Source organism: Oncorhynchus kisutch, linkage group LG12 (assembly GCF_002021735.2).
Source record: "Oncorhynchus kisutch isolate 150728-3 linkage group LG12, Okis_V2, whole genome shotgun sequence".
Lineage (NCBI taxonomy): Eukaryota > Metazoa > Chordata > Actinopteri > Salmoniformes > Salmonidae > Oncorhynchus > Oncorhynchus kisutch.
This window is the reverse complement of record NC_034185.2, coordinates 8,610,549-8,630,806: the sequence shown is the minus strand read 5'-3', so window position 1 is coordinate 8,630,806 and position 20,258 is coordinate 8,610,549. Positions and strand designations below refer to the sequence as shown.

The window sequence follows — 20,258 nt, the reverse complement described above, 5'->3', positions numbered from 1 at the left end:
TAGCAACAGTGTGTTGAATTAAACTGTTAGCTAATAGCTACGCTAACTAGCAACACTTTTGTCAGTGTGTTGAATTAAACTGTTGCAAAACAATGAACTTAGGTGTACATATACTTTGATACAACTATAGGCTACTGGGTAAGTATAGGCTGCTGTTAACACTTAGGTCTGATGGTTTCTAAGACACTGCATTACAGCGTCACTCCAGCCCCGGGTTTGATTCCAGGCTGGGAGAGCCATATGAGAGCGGCGCACAATTGGCCCTGCGTTGTCTGGGTTAGCGAAGGGTTTGTCGGACGGAATTACCTTGTCTCATTGCGCTCTAGCGACTCCTTGTGGCGGGCCCGGGCGCCTGCAAGCTGACTCCGGTCGCCAGTTGGACGGTGTTTCCTCCGACACATTGGTGCGGTTGGCTTCCTGGTTAAGCGAGCAGTGTGTCAAGAAGCAGTGCGGCTTGGCTGGGTCGTGTTTCGGAGGACGCGTGACTCTCGACCTTCGCCTCTCCCGAGTCCGTTGGGGAGTTGCAGCGATTTAGGAGAAAAAGGGGTAGATAGAAAAGAAAGAAAGAAAAACGATGGTCATCGTTGACTGTTTCGTCTTTAAGAATTCTTGGACTACAAGTCAACCTTTAGGCTAGCCTGGGTACCAGTCTGTTTGTACCATCATGCCACTCACAAGGAGTTGACATGTTATTACAAACATATCTGGGACCAAGCTGCACTACCTTAAGGCCACTCTCACATAAACCTACTCTGTGAGTGTATATGATTGTAAGAAGCTTTTTTTATACCGTGTGTTTGAGAATTACATTGCTTTGAGGTATTCCTTCATTCCCTTGAGGTCTGTAATTTGCTAAAATAGGTGGGCCAATTCCATTAGATTTGGAACGGAAAGAAAGACTAAATTAAACAGACCTATTTATATAATGAATATGAATTAGAGGGCAGAAATGATTCAATATTAAAATCATTAGACCTCTCACTAAAGGCCTCTCACTAAAGACCTCTCACTAAAGACCTCTCACTAAAGACCTCTCACTAAAGACCTCTCACTAAAGGCCTCTCACTAAAGGCCTCTCACTAAAGGCCTCTCACTAAAGACCTCTCACTAAAGACCTCTCACTAAAGACCTCTCACTAAAGACCTCTCACTAAAGACCTCTCACTAAAGGCCTCTCACTAAAGACCTCTCACTAAAGACCTCTCACTAAAGACCTCTCACTAAAGACCTCTCACTAAAGACCTCTCACTAAAGGCCTCTCACTAAAGACCTCTCACTAAAGACCTCTCACTAAAGACCTCTCACTAAAGACCTCTCACTAAAGACCTCTCACTAAAGACCTCTCACTAAAGACCTCTCACTAAAGGCCTCTCACTAAAGACCTCTCACTAAAGACCTCTCACTAAAGGCCTCTCACTAAAGACCTCTCACTAAAGACCTCTCACTAAGGCCTCTCACTAAAGGCCTCTCACTAAAGACCTCTCACTAAAGACCTCTCACTAAAGACCTCTCACTAAAGACCTCTCACTAAAGACCTCTCACTAAAGACCTCTCACTAAAGACCTCTCACTAAAGACCTCTCACTAAAGACCTCTCACTAAAGACCTCTCACTAAAGACCTCTCACTAAGACCTCTCACTAAAGACCTCTCACTAAAGACCTCTCACTAAAGACCTCTCACTAAAGACCTCTCACTAAAGACCTCTCACTAAAGACCTCTCACTAAAGACCTCTCACTAAAGACCTCTCACTAAAGACCTCTCACTAAAGACCTCTCACTAAAGACCTCTCACTAAAGACCTCTCACTAAGACCTCTCACTAAAGACCTCTCACTAAAGACCTCTCACTAAAGACCTCTCACTAAAGACCTCTCACTAAAGACCTCTCACTAAAGACCTCTCACTAAAGACCTCTCACTAAAGACCTCTCACTAAAGGCCTCTCACTAAAGGCCTCTCACTAAAGACCTCTCACTAAGACCTCTCACTAAAGACCTCTCACTAAAGACCTCTCACTAAAGACCTCTCACTAAAGACCTCTCACTAAAGACCTCTCACTAAAGACCTCTCACTAAAGACCTCTCACTAAAGACCTCTCACTAAAGGCCTCTCACTAAAGACCTCTCACTAAAGACCTCTCACTAAAGACCTCTCACTAAAGACCTCTCACTAAAGACCTCTCACTAAAGACCTCTCACTAAAGACCTCTCACTAAAGACCTCTCACTAAAGACCTCTCACTAAAGACCTCTCACTAAAGACCTCTCACTAAAGACCTCTCACTAAAGACCTCTCACTAAAGACCTCTCACTAAAGACCTCTCACTAAAGACCTCTCACTAAAGACCTCTCACTAAAGACCTCTCACTAAAGACCTCTCACTAAAGACCTCTCACTAAAGACCTCTCACTAAAGACCTCTCACTAAAGACCTCTCACTAAAGACCTCTCACTAAAGACCTCTCACTAAAGACCTCTCACTAAAGACCTCTCACTAAAGACCTCTCACTAAAGACCTCTCACTAAAGACCTCTCACTAAAGACCTCTCACTAAAGACCTCTCACTAAAGACCTCTCACTAAAGACCTCTCACTAAAGACCTCTCACTAAAGACCTCTCACTAAAGACCTCTCACTAAAGACCTCTCACTAAAGACCTCTCACTAAAGACCTCTCACTAAAGACCTCTCACTAAAGACCTCTCACTAAAGACCTCTCACTAAAGACCTCTCACTAAAGGCTTCAGTCATACAAAAGTTATACTTAAATCCGAACTGGTTCTCTAGCCCGATTAGGAAGAATGTCTCACCCCTTGTTCAAGAATGGCCTTTTCCCCTTTATTCACATTACAACCTGTCACTTTCCATTATTTCAAAAAGAAACAATCTAAAAAATATTGCTATTTTTAAAACAATCCTTAGAAAGTTGGTTGCAATTTCAGTTGAATCCCCAGAAAAGACAAACAAATAATACAGCAAATATTATGGTTCAACTCAAATATACTAATTGATTAAAATAAATAAAAAATGCATTTATTAAAATTAAAAAAAATATATATATATATATATATATATTTGGAAATTATATCATAAATAGGACTGGTGGAGTTATGTCACACATGCAGCTAACAGAAATATATGGAAATGTCTGATCTATCCAAAATTACAACCAACTATTGCAGCATTACTGTAAAAATGAAAGAAGCAAGTGGAAGGATCTTGGATGTACCGATTCCATGACACATGGTTTATGAACTGATACGCAAAACAATGCCGGATTCAAAACGTATATATTTCCCCCCCCCAAAAAAAATATATATGGGGGATTGGAAATGATGCAGACAATTACATTGATGGAAGCTACAATCTGCATTATTAAAGCTGATCTACCCTTAAAAATAATACAAATAAATGAAAAAAGATAGCTGGGCCAAGACTTCCCATTCATTTAGATGACGTCGTAGATGCTACATTTATTTTGAAGCTGAACTTCACTCACTTCCAAATCACTGAACGCATGGATGACTCCAGGACAGAAGCAAAAGGCATAGAAAAGAGGGATAGAGAAAGATCGGGAGAACAAGAAACATAGCGAGAGGGTAGGAGAGAGAGAGAGAGAGAGAGAGAGAGAATCAAGCGGTGGATCGATAAGAATAGAAAGAGGGTAGGGAAGAGAGAGAGATTCAAGGGGTGGATCGATGAGAATAGAAAGAGGGTAGGGAAGAGAGAGAGATTCAAGGGGTGGATAGATAAGAATAGAAAGAGGGTAGGGAAGAGAGAGAGATTCAAGGGGTGGATCGATAAGAATAAAAAGAGGGAGGAGAAGAGAGAGGTGCTTGGAGAGAAGCATCCTAGAAAGGGAGAGGGAGACGCTTCCCAGCCCCAGGCAAAGCAGGCCAGTGACTGTGATGATGTTGATGGCCTTTCACTGTGCCACTGTCTGCATACTGCATACTCCCTCCCTCCTTATCGTATGCTTCCCAGTCCAAACAGTCCAAACAGTTTGCGCATATATCATGACAACATTTTGTGTTCGGGCAAAAAAAAAATTGGGGGGAAGATGGTCGAAGTTCGGTAGCCAGAATTTCATTTTTCAACTGAAGGTTTTTTAAGGGAGTATGTGAGGCACAGATGTTAGTTTTGCCAAGCCGAGATCTGCTAGGAGCAAACCAAACCTAGTGTGTCTATGCCTTTACTCTCTAGTAGTCACACAGTCCTGGTCAGACAGCAGGCTGCTTCACTGTTTTCAAAGGCCTCTCAGTCACTCCGTCTCTCACTGAAGTGGAGTGAACTCCAGTCTTGGCCCAGGACTGTGAGAGCATGTCTATAGTGTTTTACATGAGACGTGTGCCTGAGACTGTTTCAAGCGGCAGTTTGAAAAGTTGGCCTCTGAGAGTGCCTCTCGTCATCGATAGTATTTTAGATGAGGTATGCGTAACGAGATCTGTGGGGGGTAGTGGGAGGTCTGTGGGGGGTAGGGGGGGGGTCTGTGAGGGATAGTGAGATGTCTGTAGGGGATAGTGGGAGGTCCTTGTTTCAAATGAACACGCAGAAGTATAAAAGCAGTATGTCACATCTATCAGAGGACCCAGTCAGAGGGCCCAGTCAGAGGACCCATTCAACACACAAGGTAAATACTGTAGTATATCAGCCCCAGGCTCTACAGATAGGTTCAAGGGCATGTCCCTGGTTAAGTCTGAGGGTCTGACAGTGTGTCTACAGATAGGTTCAAGGGCATGTCCCTGGTTAAGTCTGAGGGTCTGACAGTGTGTCTACAGATAGGTTAAAGGGCATGTCCCTGGTTAAGTCTGAGGGTCTGACAGTGTGTCTACAGATAGGTTAAAGGGCATGTCCCTGGTTAAGTCTGAGGGTCTGACAGTGTGTCTACAGATAGGTTCAAGGGCATGTCCCTGGTTAAGTCTGAGGGTCTGACAGTGTGTCTACAGATAGGTTCAAGGGCATGTCCCTGGTTAAGTCTGAGGGTCTGACAGTGTGTCTACAGATAGGTTAAAGGGCATGTCCCTGGTTAAGTCTGAGGGTCTGACAGTGTGTCTACAGATAGGTTCAAGGGCATGTCCCTGGTTAAGTCTGAGGGTCTGACAGTGTGTCTACAGATAGGTTAAAGGGCATGTCCCTGGTTAAGTCTGAGGGTCTGACAGTGTGTCTACAGATAGGTTCAAGGGCATGTCCCTGGTTAAGTCTGAGGGTCTGACAGTGTGTCTACAGATAGGTTAAAGGGCATGTCCCTGGTTAAGTCTGAGGGTCTGACAGTGTGTCTACAGATAGGTTAAAGGGCATGTCACTGGTTAAGTCTGAGGGTCTGACAGTGTGTCTACAGGCTCTACAGACAGGTTGAAGTGCCAAGGCCCTTATCAAGAGAACACACTGCAGTTCGAGAGCAGTATTTCTGTACTCTCCTCATTCTCATGGGAGAGCACGCTCAGGCTCAGTAGAGGAATATAACTGAAGAAAAACAGGGATGACTCGCGTCTCTCTCAGTGTTTCAGTCTGAGAATCGGAGGGACTGAGTATCGATTTGCCACAGTTTACCCTACAGCGGTGTAGAGTGGAGCCCAACATACTGAGTAATGGTATTTTAGCTGCAGAGAGGGTTGGTCTCATCGGTTAGAGCTGGTTATTGGTTTATCTGGGATTGTTGTGTTGTTTAAATGCCATGTATGTTTATTTACCTCCATAGTATTCATCTAGTAGTCTGTTTAGAAACTACACAAAACAGGTAGTACTGTATAGTATAATATATAGTATAATATACAGTATAATATATAGTATAATATATAGTATAATATATAGTATAATATATAGTATAATATATAGTATAATATACAGTATAATATATAGTATAATATATAGTATAATATATAGTATAATATATAGTATAATATACAGTATAATATATAGTATAATATATAGTATAATATATAGTATAATATATAGTATAATATATAGTATAATATACAGTATAATATATAGTATAATATATAGTATAATATATAGTATAATATATAGTATAATATATAGTATAATATACAGTATACCCGACAGTCTGTTTACCTTCATAGTATTTTATTTATGTGTTTATTTTATTTAACCTTTATTTAACTAGTCAAGTCAGTTAAGAACAAATTCTTATTTACAACGACGGCCTACAATGGCTCTTATATACAGTAACTCAGTGCTCTGATTGGCCTGACACGTCAGTCTCTCTGGGCCTCTCCATGCTGCTGTCTGGCCATAGCTCATTGGAGCAAAACCCACCTCTCTCCCTCGATCTCTCTGTTTTTCTCTCAGTTTCTCTCTTGCTTATTAGCTATCCCTCTGTCTGTCCGTCCGTCCGTCTGTCTGTCCCTGCCTCCCTCCCTCCCTCTTTCTCTGGTGGGGGTGGGAGGGAGGCAGAGGTTAAAAAACCTCTTGCTTTGCTACCCAGTCCTCTCCCTCTTCTCCCTCCTCCCCTCCAGTATCTTTCCCCCCCGTGATCGATCCAGGTCTAAACTAAGTTAATCTCACTGATCCATCACCATTAGCTCTATATCTTTAAAGGAGCATTCAGTCGTAATTTAAAAAAGGCCTGATAGATATGGGATAAAATGGCTCTCAGTATCTTTGCTGTTAAAAAGCTGTACGAAACTGAGATAAAAGGTACCTTGAGGAGAATAAACAGCAGGACTGTCTTCGCCTCGCTAGCCTCGTCTCGCCTCACCTTACCTCTCCACACATTAAATAGGATGAATTAATCAAGAGGTTTTCATATTCACAATATTTGACTCTTCTCTTTTTTTGCAGGAGTCGATTTTAAAATGAAGACACTGGAGATAGATGGCATCAAAGTTAGGATACAGATATGGTAAGTTGTGAATGCATGCAGCCAGAGCATTCTACTAAAGTAGGTCAAACATGGGAATCACCCCTTTGAATATAGTGAATGTCCTAGTTCAGTGTCAGGGATGTTCAGTCTTATCCCACGCTATTCTGTCAGGGATGTTCAGTCTTATCTCATGCTATTCTGTCAGGGATGTTCTGTCTTAGCCCATACTGTTCTGTCAGTGATGTTCAGTCTTACCCCATGCTATTCTCTCAGGGATGTTCAGTCTTACCCCATGCTATTCTGTCAGGGATGTTCAGTCTTACCCCATGCTAGGGATGTTCAGTCTTACCTCATGTTATTCTGTCAGGGATGTTCAGTCTCACCTCATGCTATTCTGTCAGGGATGTTCAGTCTTACCCCATGCTATTCTGTCAGGGATGTTCAGTCTTACCCCACGCTATTCTGTCAGGGGTGTTCAGTCTTACCCCATGCTATTCTGTCAGGGATGTTTAGTCTTACCTCATGCTATTCTGTCAGGGATGTTCAGTCTTACCCCATGCTATTCTGTCAGGGATGTTCAGTCTTACCACACGCTATTCTGTCAGGGATGTTTAGTCTTACCCCACGCTATTCTGTCAGGGATGTTCAGTCTTACCCCATGCTATTCTGTCAGTGATGTTCAGTCTTACCCCATGCTATTCTGTCAGGGATGTTTAGTCTTAGCCCATGCTATTCTGTCAGGGATATTCAGTCTTACCTCATGTTATTCTGTCAGGGATGTTCAGTCTTACCCCACGCTATTCTGTCAGGGATGTTTAGTCTTAGCCCATGCTATTCTGTCAGGGATGTTTAGTCTTAGCCCATGCTATTCTGTCAGGGATATTCAGTCTTACCTCATGTTATTCTGTCAGGGATGTTCAGTCTTAGCCCACGCTATTCTGTCAGGGATGTTCAGTCTTAGCCCACGCTATTCTGTCAGGGATGTTCAGTCTTAGCCCACGCTATTCTGTCAGGGATGTTCAGTCTTAGCCTATACTGTTGTTTACTCAGACTTGACACTAAACCAGTTCCTCCTGCCCTGCAAGGAGTCTTATCTCAAGATTAAAAAAAAAAAGTTTGAACTCACGAAGATCCACATTGGATTGAAACATTGCCTGATATTATCACTATTCGCTACCTGTTTTGTCATTTTCTAAGAGAGGGTGTTTGACATTTGATTTCTTCCAGGGACACAGCAGGACAGGAGAGATATCAGACCATCACTAAGCAGTACTACAGACGAGCACAGGTAAGGTAACGCTACTCTTCCCTCAAGATATTGTAGGTAAGAGGTCAGATCAGGTAAGATTATTTTACTGGAGCTCCACTCTTTCTTGAGTCTAATCCGTCTGGTCATTAGCCTGGAGACGAGGGAGCTCTCCCTTCTGCACTTGTAGCTAAAGCTGCAGTTGTATGTCAAATATGTACTGTAGTTATGGTTGGTAGCACAGTTTCTTGGTGCTAGTTTCCTCCTGTCCACTCACCACCCTAAACCACGTGGGGTTGCTGTGACAACCATAACTGAATTAGCTGACAATTCGTCTTCTCTCCCCTCATCTCCTACCCTCTCCTCTTCCCTCCCCTCATCTCCTCTTCCCTTCCCTCATCTCCTACCCTCTCCTCTTCCCTCCCCTCATCTCCTACCCTCTCCTCTTCCCTCCCCTCATCTCCTACCCTCTCCTCTTCCCTCCCCTCAATTCCTCCCCTCTCCTCTTCCCTCCCCTCATCTCCTACCCTCTCCTCTTCCCTCCCCTCATCTCCTACCCTCTCCTCTTCCCTCCCCTCTTCTCTCCTCTTCCCTCCCCTCATCTCCTACCCTCTCTTCTTCCCTCCCCTCTTCTCTCCTCTTCCCTCCCCTCATCTCCTACCCTCTCCTCTTCCCTCTACCTCATCTCCTACCCTCTCCTCTTCCCTCCCCTCATCTCCTACCCTCTCCTCTTCCCTCCCCTCATCTCCTACCCTCTCCTCTTCCCTCCCCTCATCTCCTACCCTCTCCTCTTCCCTCCCCTCATCTCCTACCCTCTCCTCTTCCCTCCCCTCATCTCCTACCCTCTCCTCTTCCCTCCCCTCATCTCCTACCCTCTCCTCTTCCCTCCCCTCATCTCCTACCCTCTCCTCTTCCCTCCCCTCATCTCCTACCCTCTCCTCGCCTCTCTTCAGGGAATCTTCCTGGTTTACGACATCACAAGTGAGCGATCCTTCCAGCACATCATGAAGTGGGCCAGCGATGTGGACGAGGTGAGATCAAGGGGAACAAGGGTCAGGCCAACTTATTTTATATAGCAGCACAGGGTGCTTTTGTCAAATCAGACTGAATGACCCTCCCTCCCTCCCTCCCTCCCTCCCTCCCTCCCTCCCTCCCTCCCTCCCTCCCTCCCTCCCTCCCTCCCTCTCTCTCAGTATGCTCCTGATAACATCCAGAGGATCCTCATAGGGAACAAGTCAGACGAGGAGGAGAAGAGGCAGGTAGCTACAGAACAGGGCAACAAGCTGGCCAAGGATTATGGGATGGACTTCTTTGAGACAAGTGCCTTCACCAACCATAACATAACAGAGGTGAGTGGCTGATAGCTCCCGTAGAAACACTGTACGGCTGGCTGCCTGCCTGTCTGTCACAGGACCATTGGCAAACACCACGGCCAGACTACCGGTATGTGAACTATTGATGACGATAAAATGGAACAACATTTCATCCTTAGTCACCTTGTCTTATTCTGTATCTCCCAGAGTCCAAGTGATATACAGTGGGGCAAAAAAGTATTTAGTCATCCACCAATTGTGCAAGTTCTCCCACCTAAAAAGATGAGAGAGGCCTGTAATTTTCATCATAGGTACACTTCAACTATGACAGACAAAATGAGAAAAAAAATTCCAGAAAATCACATTGTAGGATTTTTTATGAATTTATTTGCAAAATATGGTGGAAAATAAGTATTTGGTCATCTACAAACAAGCAAGATTTCTGGCTCTCACAGTTGACATACAGTGATCAGTGGAATCTGCTGATGGGAGAACAGGCTCGTAATAAAAAGACCCGGAACAGAGCAAATGGAACGGCATCAAACATCTAGAAACCATGGAAACCATGTATTTTGATTCCATTCCACTGATTCCACTCCTGTCATTACCACCAGCCCGTTCTTCTCAAGTAAGGTGCCATCATACCTCCTGTTCACCACAGCCTATATACAGGATCACAGATCAGACGGAGATCAGTTCCACCACACTGTGAGGTCTCAGACCGTTGTAATGGAGCTCAGAGAGAGGAAGATCTAAGGATAGCAGAGAGACTTTGAGTTTTCAATTACGGTGCCATCAACCTCCTGACATGTACAATGCCTTCGGAATGTATTCAGACCCCTTGACCTTTTCCACATTTTGTTACGACACAGCCTTACTCTAAAATGTATTAAATTACTTTATTTCTACACCCAATACACCAATAATGACAAAGTGAAAACAGGTTTTCATACATTTTTGCAAATGTATTAAAACTTTTAAAAAACGAAATACCTTATTTAAATAAGTATTCAGACCCTTTACTATGAGACTTTAAATTAAGCTCAGGTGCATCCTGTTTCCATTGATCATCCTTGAGATGTTTCTACAACTTGATTGGAGTCCACCTGTGGTAAATTCAATTGATTGGACATGATTTGGAAAGGCACACACCTGTCTATATAAGGTCTCACAGTTGACAGTGCAAAAACCAAGCCATGAGGTCGAAGGAATTGTCCATAGAGCTCAGAGACAGGATTTTGTTGAGGCACAGATCTGGGGAAGGGTACCAAAACATTTCTGCAGCATTGAAGGTCCCCAAGAACACAGTGGCCTCCATCATTCTTAAATGGAAGAAGTTTGGAACCACCAAGACTCTTCCTAGAGCTGGCCGCACAGACAAACTGAGCAATCAGGGGAGGAGGGCCTTGGTCAGGGAGGTGACCAGGAATCCGATGGTCACTCTGAAAGAGCTGCAGAGCTCCTATGTGGAGATGGGAGAAACTTCCAGAAGGACAACCATCTCTGCAGCACTCCAGCAATCAGGCCTTTATGGTAGTTGCCAGACCGAAGCCACTCCTCAGTAAACGGAACATGACAGCTCGCTTGGAGTTTGCCAAAAGGCACCTAAAGGACTTTCAGACCATGAGAAACAAGATTGAACTCTTTGGCCTAAATGCCAAGTGTCACGTCTGGAGGAAATCTGGCACCTCCTCTACGGTGAAGCATGGTGGTGGCAGCATCATGCTGCGGGGATGTTTTTCAGCGGGAAAGACTGGGAGACCAGACTGGGAGACCGAAGCCACTCCTCAGTAAACGGAACATGACAGCTCGCTTGGAGTTTGCCAAAAGGCACCTAAAGGACTTTCAGACCATGAGAAACAAGATTGAACTCTTTGGCCTAAATGCCAAGTGTCACGTCTGGAGGAAATCTGGCAGAGGGAAAGATAAACGGAGCAAAGTACAGAGAGATCCTTGATGAAAATCTGCTTCAGAGCGTTCAGGACCTCAGACTGGGGCGAAGATTTACCTTCCAACAGGACAACAACCCTAAGCACACAGCCAAGACAACGCAGGAGTGGCTTCGGGACAGGTCTCTGAATGTTCTTGAGTGAACCAGCCAGAGCCCGGACTTGAACCCGATCGAACATCTCTGGAGAGACCTGAAAATAGCTGTGCAGCGATGCTCCCCATCCAACCTGACAGCTTGAGAGGATCTGCAGAGAAGAATGAGAGAAACTCCCCAAGTACAGGTGTGCCAAGGTTGTAGTGTCATATCCAAGTAGACTCTAGGCTGTAATCGCTGCCAAAGGTGCTTCAACAAAGTACTGAGTAAAGGGTCTAAATACTTATGTAAAAAATTATAATCTAAAAACCTGTTTTATCTTTGTCATTATGGGGTATTGTGATGTCATTATGGGGTATTTTTTTTGTAGATTTATGAATGGAAAAAACTATTTGATCCATTTTAGAATAAGTCAAGGGGTCTGAATACTTTCTGAATGCACTGTATACAGTGATTATATATAGTGACATATACAGTGACATATATACTGTGATATATACAGTAATATATAATAATAATAATATATATATATATATCTATATATATATATATATATATATATATATATATATTTGCACTAACAGTTAAATTAATGATTGGTGTTGCAAAACACGTTTCTGTCCTTCACCCAGTCCTTCACGCGATTGGCTGAGCAGGTCCTGTCGGCCAATAAGAAGGACCTGGACCTCCTGAGGGCGTCGGTCACAGACGAGCTCAACCTCACCGCCCTGGAGGAGGAGGAGGGCATCACAGACGGGGCCGCCGCCTCACAGAAGAGCTGCTGGTGTTAAGGGCCTGGTCAAAAGTAGGGAACTAAATAGGGAATAAGGTGAGAAAAGTAGGGAACTATATAGGGAATAGGGTGAGAAAAGTAGGGAACTATATAGGGGATAGGGTGAGAAAAGTAGGGAACTATATAGGGAATAGGGTGAGAAAAGTAGGGAACTATATAGGGAATAGGATGAGAAAAGTAGGGAACTATATAGGGAATAGGGTGAGAAAAGTAAGGAACTAATATAAGGAATAGGGTGAGAGAAGTAGGGAACTATATAGGGAATAGGGTGAGAGAAGTAGGGAACTATATAGGGAATAGGGTGAGAGAAGTAGGGAACTATATAGGGAATAAGGTGAGAGAAGTAGGGAACTATATAGAGAATAGGGTGAGAGAAGTAGGGAACTAATATAGGGAATAGGGTGAGAGAAGTAGGGAACTATATAGGGAATAGGGTGAGAGAAGTAGGGAACTATATAGGGAATAGGGTGAGAGAAGTAGGGAACTATATAGGGAATAGGGTGAGAGAAGTAGGGAACTATATAGGGAATAGGGTGAGAGAAGTAGGGAACTAATATAGGGAATAGGGTGAGAGAAGTAGGGAACTATATAGGGAATAGGGTGAGAGAAGTAGGGAACTATATAGGGAATAGGGTGAGAGAAGTAGGGAACTATATAGGGAATAGGGTGAGAGAAGTAGGGAACTATATAGGGAATAGGGTGAGAGAAGTAGGGAACTAATATAGGGAATAGGGTGAGAGAAGTAGGGAACTATATAGGGAATAGGGTGAGAGAAGTAGGGAACTAATATAGGGAATAGGGTGCCACTTCTCCTTATGTAAGGACTGGGTCTGGCTGCGTTTAAAATCACACCCTATTCCTTATGCGAGCTCTGCTTGAAGGTAGTGCACTTTGTAGGGAATAGAGTGACAAAAGTGATGCCCTATGTAGGGAATAGAGTGACAAAAGTGATGACCTAGGTAGGGAATAGAGTGACAAAAGTGATGCCCTATGTAGGGAATATGGTGGGAGGGGGAGGGGGGGGGGTGACACTTCTCGTAGCTGATTGCCTTTCTACCATTGTAGGTGGTGTACTGGTGTTTGATAGGTTTTTACCAGTGATGTTTGTAAAACCCTGGATTGCTAATGCTATGTATTGGCCAATGAGATGCTTTGAAGTCACCGGTCGGCCATATTGGCTCTCCTCAGAAAAGCAGTCCTCTAGGAATGAATGGAATTCTACAGTATTTCATTGAAATGTTTCAAGGACAAAATTACATGTATTTAAGTATTTTTTTGTTATAGTGGGAACAGTAATATCAGTACTTAATTTAATTTTTAGTTTTTTTATTCTCTATATTTTTTGGTATGTTTAGCTCACACAATATAATTTAAAAGTATGCTTTAAGTTGTCTGTAATAGAATAAATGTGGCAAAAACAAATATAGACATTTATAAATACATTTCTATATCTTCCTAGGTATTTTTTTTTACACTGGTGGGGGAGTACCAAGATGGAGGCGCGGTGGCTTCAAAACAGTGCCCCTTTATCAGTCATCTAGAAAGCATAGTGGTTTTTCATGGTATTTTTCATTGTAGTTCATAGATTTCGGCACCAGACGGTGCTACTGATACATGCTGCGTTGCTATATGAAGCCGATACACTGCAGAGCTGTTGATGAAGGGGGTCACGACACATTACACACACTGTTCTACTGTAGTGAGTCTCAAATCACACTGCTCGGCTCTGCTCAGACCTACTGCACTATAGGGGATAGGGTGTCGTTTGTAGTGCAGACAATGTTCCGTTTAGTTTTAGCTTTACAAATTGTGTTTCTCAATACAACTTTCCATGATCATGTCCGTTAGTTTAATGTTAGTTTAAAGCTATGAGCATTAACAAGGCCTGGAAAAAGGTGTTGACTTTTAATTTCGATGCTCTAGAAATATTCCATCTGTGATTCTATCTATGATGACATATTTAGTTTGCTTCAGGTTTACGCCATATTATCCACTAGATAGCTGCTGTTTCCGGAGTAGCCCATCGAATGGAAACTTAGAAACGTATCATCCAGACTAGCAAAGGACCAGCAAGAGATGTGTCATGTGTCCGACGTCCGTCCTCATCTTCTTCTGTCTTGCAACTTCAATGAAGTTAATTATTTAACTGTTCATGATACCCCTATATCCCTCGTTTAGCCTTTTGACCCGATTGGCTATAGGAACTGATCTTAGGACTGACCTCTACTGTCTGCAGCTACTGACTCAATGTTACTACCGCTACTGTCAAGAACTACTGTTTGTGTGCAAGTGATAATAAGGTATGTCGTTTTGAATGAAATACAGGACTATGATCTCTAAGGGTGAAATACAGGACTATGATCTTAAAGGGTGAAATACAGGACTATGATCTCTAGATACAGGACTATGATCTCTAGATACAGGACTATGATCTCTAGATACAGGTGGAATACAGGACTATGACCTCTAAGGGTAAAATACAGGACTATGATCTCTAGATACAGGACTATGATCTCTGATACAGGACTATGATCTCTGATACAGTTGAAATACAGGACTATGATCTCTGATACAGCTGAAATACAGGACTATGATCTCTGATACAGGTGAAATACAGGACAATGATCTCTAGATACAGGACTATGATCTCTGATACAGGACTATGATCTCTAGATACAGGTGGAATACAGGACTATGATCTCTAGATACAGGTGGAATACAGGACTATGATCTCTAGATACAGGTGAAATACAGGACTATGATCTCTGATACAGTTGAAATACAGGACTATGATCTCTGATACAGCTGAAATACAGGACTATGATCTCTGATACAGGTGAAATACAGGACAATGATCTCTGATACAGGACAATGATCTCTAGATACAGGACTATGATCTCTGATACAGGACTATGATCTCTAAGGGTGAAATACAGGACTATGATCTCTGATACAGGACTATGATCTCTAAGGGTGAAATACAGGACTATGATCTCTGATACAGGACTATGATCTCTAAGGGTGAAATACAGGACTATGATCTCTAGATACAGCTGAAATACAGGACTATGATCTCTAGATACAAGTGAAATACAGGACTATGATCTCTAAGGGTGAAATACAGGACTATGATCTCTAGATACAGGTGAATTACAGGACTATGATCTCTGATACAGGTGAAATACAGGACTATGATCTCTAATGGTGAAATACAGGACTATGATCTCTAATGGTGAAATATAGGACTATGATCTCTGATACAGCTGAAATACAGGACTATGATCTCTAAGGCTGAAATACAGGACTATGATCTCTAAGGGTGAAATACAGGACTATGATCTCTAAGGCTGAAATACAGGACTATGATCTCTAAGGCTGAAATACAGGACTATGATCTCTAAGGGTGAAATACAGGACTATGATCTCTAAGGCTGAAATACAGGACTATGATCTCTAAGGGTGAAATACAGGACTATGATCTCTAAGGGTGAAATACAGGACTATGATCTCTGATACAGCTGAAATACAGGACTATGATCTCTAAGGCTGAAATACAGGACTAGGATCTCTAAGGCTGAAATACAGGACTATGATCTCTAAGGCTGAAATACAGGACTATGATCTCTAAGGGTGAAATACAGGACTATGATCTCTAAGGGTGAAATACAGGACTATGATCTCTAAGGGTGAAATACAGGAATATGATCTCTAAGGGTGAAATACAGGACTATGATCTCTAAGGGTGAAATACAGGACTATGATCTCTAAGGGTGAAATACAGGACTATGATCTCTAAGGGTGAAATACAGGACTATGATCTCTAAGGGTGAAATACAGGACTATGATATGATCTCTAAGGGTGAAATACAGGACTATGATCTCTAAGGGTGAAATACAGGACTATGATCTCTAAGGGTGAAATACAGGACTATGATCTCTAAGGGTGAAATACAGGAATATGATCTCTAAGGGTGAAATACAGGACTATGATCTCTAAGGGTGAAATACAGGACTATGATCTCTAAGGGTGAAATACAGGACTATGATCTCTAAGGGTGAAATACAGGACTATGATCTCTAAGGCTGAAATACAGGACTATGATCTCTAAGGCTGAAATACAGGGTGAAATACAGGACTATGATCTCTAAGGGTGAAATACAGGGTGAAATACAGGACTATGATCTCTAAGGCTGAAATACAGGGTGAAATACAGGACTATGATCTCTAAGGGTGAAATACAGGACTATGATCTCTAAGGCTGAAATACAGGACTATGATCTCTAAGGGTGAAATATAGGACTATGATCTCTAAGGGTGAAATACAGGACTATGATCTCTAAGGCAGAAATACAGGACTATGATCTCTAAGGGTGAAATACAGGACTATGATCTCTAAGGGTGAAATACAGGACTATGATCTCTAAGGGTGAAATACAGGACTATGATCTCTAAGGGTGAAATACAGGACTATGATCTCTAAGGGTGAAATACAGGACTATGATCTCTAAGGGTGAAATACAGGACTATGATCTCTAAGGGTGAAATACAGGACTATGATCTGTGATGATGAAATGTATATCTGTGCTGTTTGATCATAACTACTTGAATTACATTTGGTGGAAATACATAAGGAGGAACGTTGTAATACTTTCAGATGTTTATTGAATAAATACTGGCAGATGTATGACTCATCATGCTGTGTGGTAACTTGATGAAATAGAGAAAGAAAAAGGGGTACGATTGGCCACCCCTATGTCATGGACCAATAGGAATCAATAAAGCATGAATTGGATTGAATTCCAGGCAAACAGCGCCCAATGGCTTTCACGAATGACTTTTTAGTTGTTGTTTTTATTGATGCCTGTTTCAGGGACTAATTTAGACCTGGGTGTCAAATGGAAAGACCAGTAGGACATCAGCTCCTGTGTCTCAGAAAGTAGAAATCTGGAATATAAAGTATTTTGCTTCTTCTTCTTCTTCTTCTCTTTTTTACCAGTAGGTGGAATAGTTGGATAACTCATGTTTTACATGATCTCATTGCATCCATATATCCCAGGAAAAGAACCTAAAAGTTTAAATAATTGTATCCGGATGAATGTTGTGTCTGTTTTGGGTTTACAAGTACATGTAGTTCTAGAAGGATCTTTTCCTTCAACTCCAAATCTGTTTTCATTTAATCCTGGCAAGACTGAGGATCACGACGAAACACAAGCAACGATTCCTCAGTCCGAGGTGACAGCGAGGGTGACTGGCAGCCTATGGTGTCCCGTGAGGCTCAGTTGGTAGAGCATGGCGCTTACAATGCCCGGGTTCCTTACGGGTTCCTTACGGGTTCCTTTTTTTCCCACGCAGAACAAATATGGGAAAAATGCATGCAGTCAACTCCTGTAAATCACTCTGGATTAGAGCGTCTGCTAAATGACTAACACGTGAATCTGCATAATAATGATGATGTGTCAGAGGTATTGCTGTGAAGTCTACCTGACTGAAATGGCAGCTTTGGGATATATCTCTGTATCTGTGTGACACCCACTCTCTCTGGTTACGTCTCTCCTCCTCTCCAACGTGTGCACCTGGTCAATCCCCTCACTGCTTCAAAGGAAATAAATGGTCTAAGAAATATGCAACCAGCAATGCAATGCTTTTAGATTTGTGGGGAAGTAGTGAATGAGTACACACTTCTGAAGAAAGGAGATATTATTGGGATGTATCCTCTCTCTCTCTCTCTCTCTCTCTCTCTCTTCACTCTCTCTTCACTCTCTCTCTTTCTCTCTCTCCTCTCTCTCTCTTTCTCTCTCTCTTCACTCTCTCTTTCTCTCTCCTCTCTCTCTCTCTCTCTCTCTCTCTCACTCTTCACTCGTTCTCTTCACTCTCTCCTCACTCTTTATTCATCTCTCTCTCTCTCTCTCTCTCTCTCTCTCTCTCTCTCTCTCTGGCAGACACACACACAGATGGAGAGACCGTACTCTCTATAATTTGGTGGGAACTAGTCCACTAGTCTAATCCGTGGCGTGGCGTGTCAGAGAAAGCAGTGATCAGAGCACATCACACAGAACCCTGAGCTGCCGCCTCTGGGTGAGAGAATGAGAGGGGGGGCTGCTATAGCAGTTCTGTGAGATAGAGAAGACCCTCCCCGACCTGAAATATCCCTCTCCCTCATGCATCTCTCTCGCTCTCGCTCGGAAACACACACCCCCTTTCATACACACAAACACACACACACAGTTGGTGCCATGAGGAGAGTAGCTACCATATCTCAAGTAGGTCCAATTCTGCTTAGTGTGAAGACAGAGGGAAACATAGATGCTTGAGAGAGAGAGGATCCTCATCCTCTAGTGCAGGGGTATTCAACTCTGACCCTACCAGGTCTGTAGCCTGCTGGTTCTCTGTTCTACCTGATCATTAACATTGCACCCACCTGATGTCCCAGGTCTAAATCAGTCCCTGATTAGAGGGGAATCACCCACCCAATGTCCCAGGTCTAAATCAGTCCCTGATTAGAGGGGATTCGCCCACCTGGTGTCCCACGTCTAAATCAGTCCCTGATTAGAGGGGAATCACCCACCTAATGTCCCAGGTCTAAATCAGCCCCTGATTAGAGGAGAATCACCCACCTAATGTCCCAGGTCTAAATCAGTCCCTGATTAGAGGGGAATCACCCACCCAATGTCCCAGGTCTAAATCAGTCCCTGATTAGAGGGGATTCGCCCACCTGGTGTCCCAGGTCTAAATCAGTCCCTGATTAGAGGGGAATCACCCACCTAATGTCCCAGGTCTGAACCAGTCCCTGATTAGGTGGCTTCCATGTCCAGAGGCTCTAGTGGTTATTTATAGAGATTAGAGGAAGATACATGGGATTGGGGCTGTCCCAAATGGCACCCCATTCCCTGTTGGCCCCTGGTCAAAAGTAATGCAAAATATAGGGAACATGGTGTCATTTGGGATACAGTTTGGATGTCATGAAAGAAACACCGTCTGCATCTTAACCTACACCATCTCACAGATGCTTCTAGAACTAATCCAACTGCCTTTCATCAGGCTCCATTCAATCGCATTTAGGAACAGTAGGAGGGAGTGTGTGTGTGAGAGAGAGAGAGTGTGTGTTTGTGATAGAGAGTGTATTTGTGAAAGTGTGTGTGTGTGTGTGTGGGGGGGGCTACAGATTAATCACACTCCCCTCGTCCCTCTGTGCTATCATGGCATCCCAGGGCCGGGAGCTGGGACCAAGCTGTGCCTTTAGGGAAGACAGTTCACACACACATGCACTCAGACACGCACACACACATGCAAACACACACACACACACTGTCGTTGTCACAGCACAGGGCCACAGTTTGAAATCCCCTCCGCTCCTCCATTTCTACACCTTAGCCCCCATCCCAAAAATCTTGTCAGAGTGTGACCGTGTCCTAGCCACCCATTGGCCACCACTCTCCCCCCACCTCTAGTTAGCCTGAACACCACTCTCCCCCCTCCTCCCCCTAACCCTCCTCTAGTTAGCCTGAACACCACTCTCCCCCCTCCTCCCCTAACCCTCCTCTAGTTAGCCTGACCACCACTCTCCCCCCTCCTCCCCCTAACCCTCCTCTAGTTAGCCTGGCCACCACTCTACCCCCTCCTCCCCCTAACCCTCCTCTAGTTAGCCTGACCACCACTCCCCCCCCCCCCCTAACCCTCCTCTAGTTAGCCTGGCCACCACTCTCCCCCCTCCTCCCCCTAACCCTCCTCTAGTTAGCCTGACCACCACTCTCCCCCCTCCTCCCCCTAACCCTCCTCTAGTTAGCCTGGCCACCACTCTCCCCCTCCTCCCTCTAACCCTCCTCTAGTTAGCCTGACCACCACTCTCCCCCCTCCTCTAGTTAGCCTGACCACCACTATCCCCCCTCCTCCCCCTAACCCTCCTCTAGTTAGCCTGACCATCACTCTCCCCCCCCTCCCCCTAACCCTCTTCTAGTTAGCCTGAACACCACTCTCCCCCTCCTCCCCTAACCCTCCTCTAGTTAGCCTGACCACCACTCTCCCCCCCCCCTAACCCTCTAACCCTC

General features: G+C 43.8%; 1 protein-coding gene across 1 annotated transcript in view; it reads left to right on the top strand.

Moving 5' to 3' along the window:
* LOC116376492 (ras-related protein Rab-15) overlaps nt 1–16,905 on the top strand; it is a 30,568-nt gene extending 13,663 nt beyond the window's left edge. Inside the window, exons 2-6 of the mRNA XM_031836804.1 lie at nt 6,795–6,855; nt 8,044–8,104; nt 9,016–9,093; nt 9,256–9,411; nt 12,052–16,905. Of these exons, the coding sequence (XP_031692664.1) occupies nt 6,795–6,855; nt 8,044–8,104; nt 9,016–9,093; nt 9,256–9,411; nt 12,052–12,210 (515 nt within the window). The 3' untranslated portion in view covers nt 12,211–16,905. The remainder of the gene's footprint in view (nt 1–6,794; nt 6,856–8,043; nt 8,105–9,015; nt 9,094–9,255; nt 9,412–12,051) is intronic.
* The last annotated feature ends 3,353 nt before the right edge of the window (nt 16,906–20,258 follow it).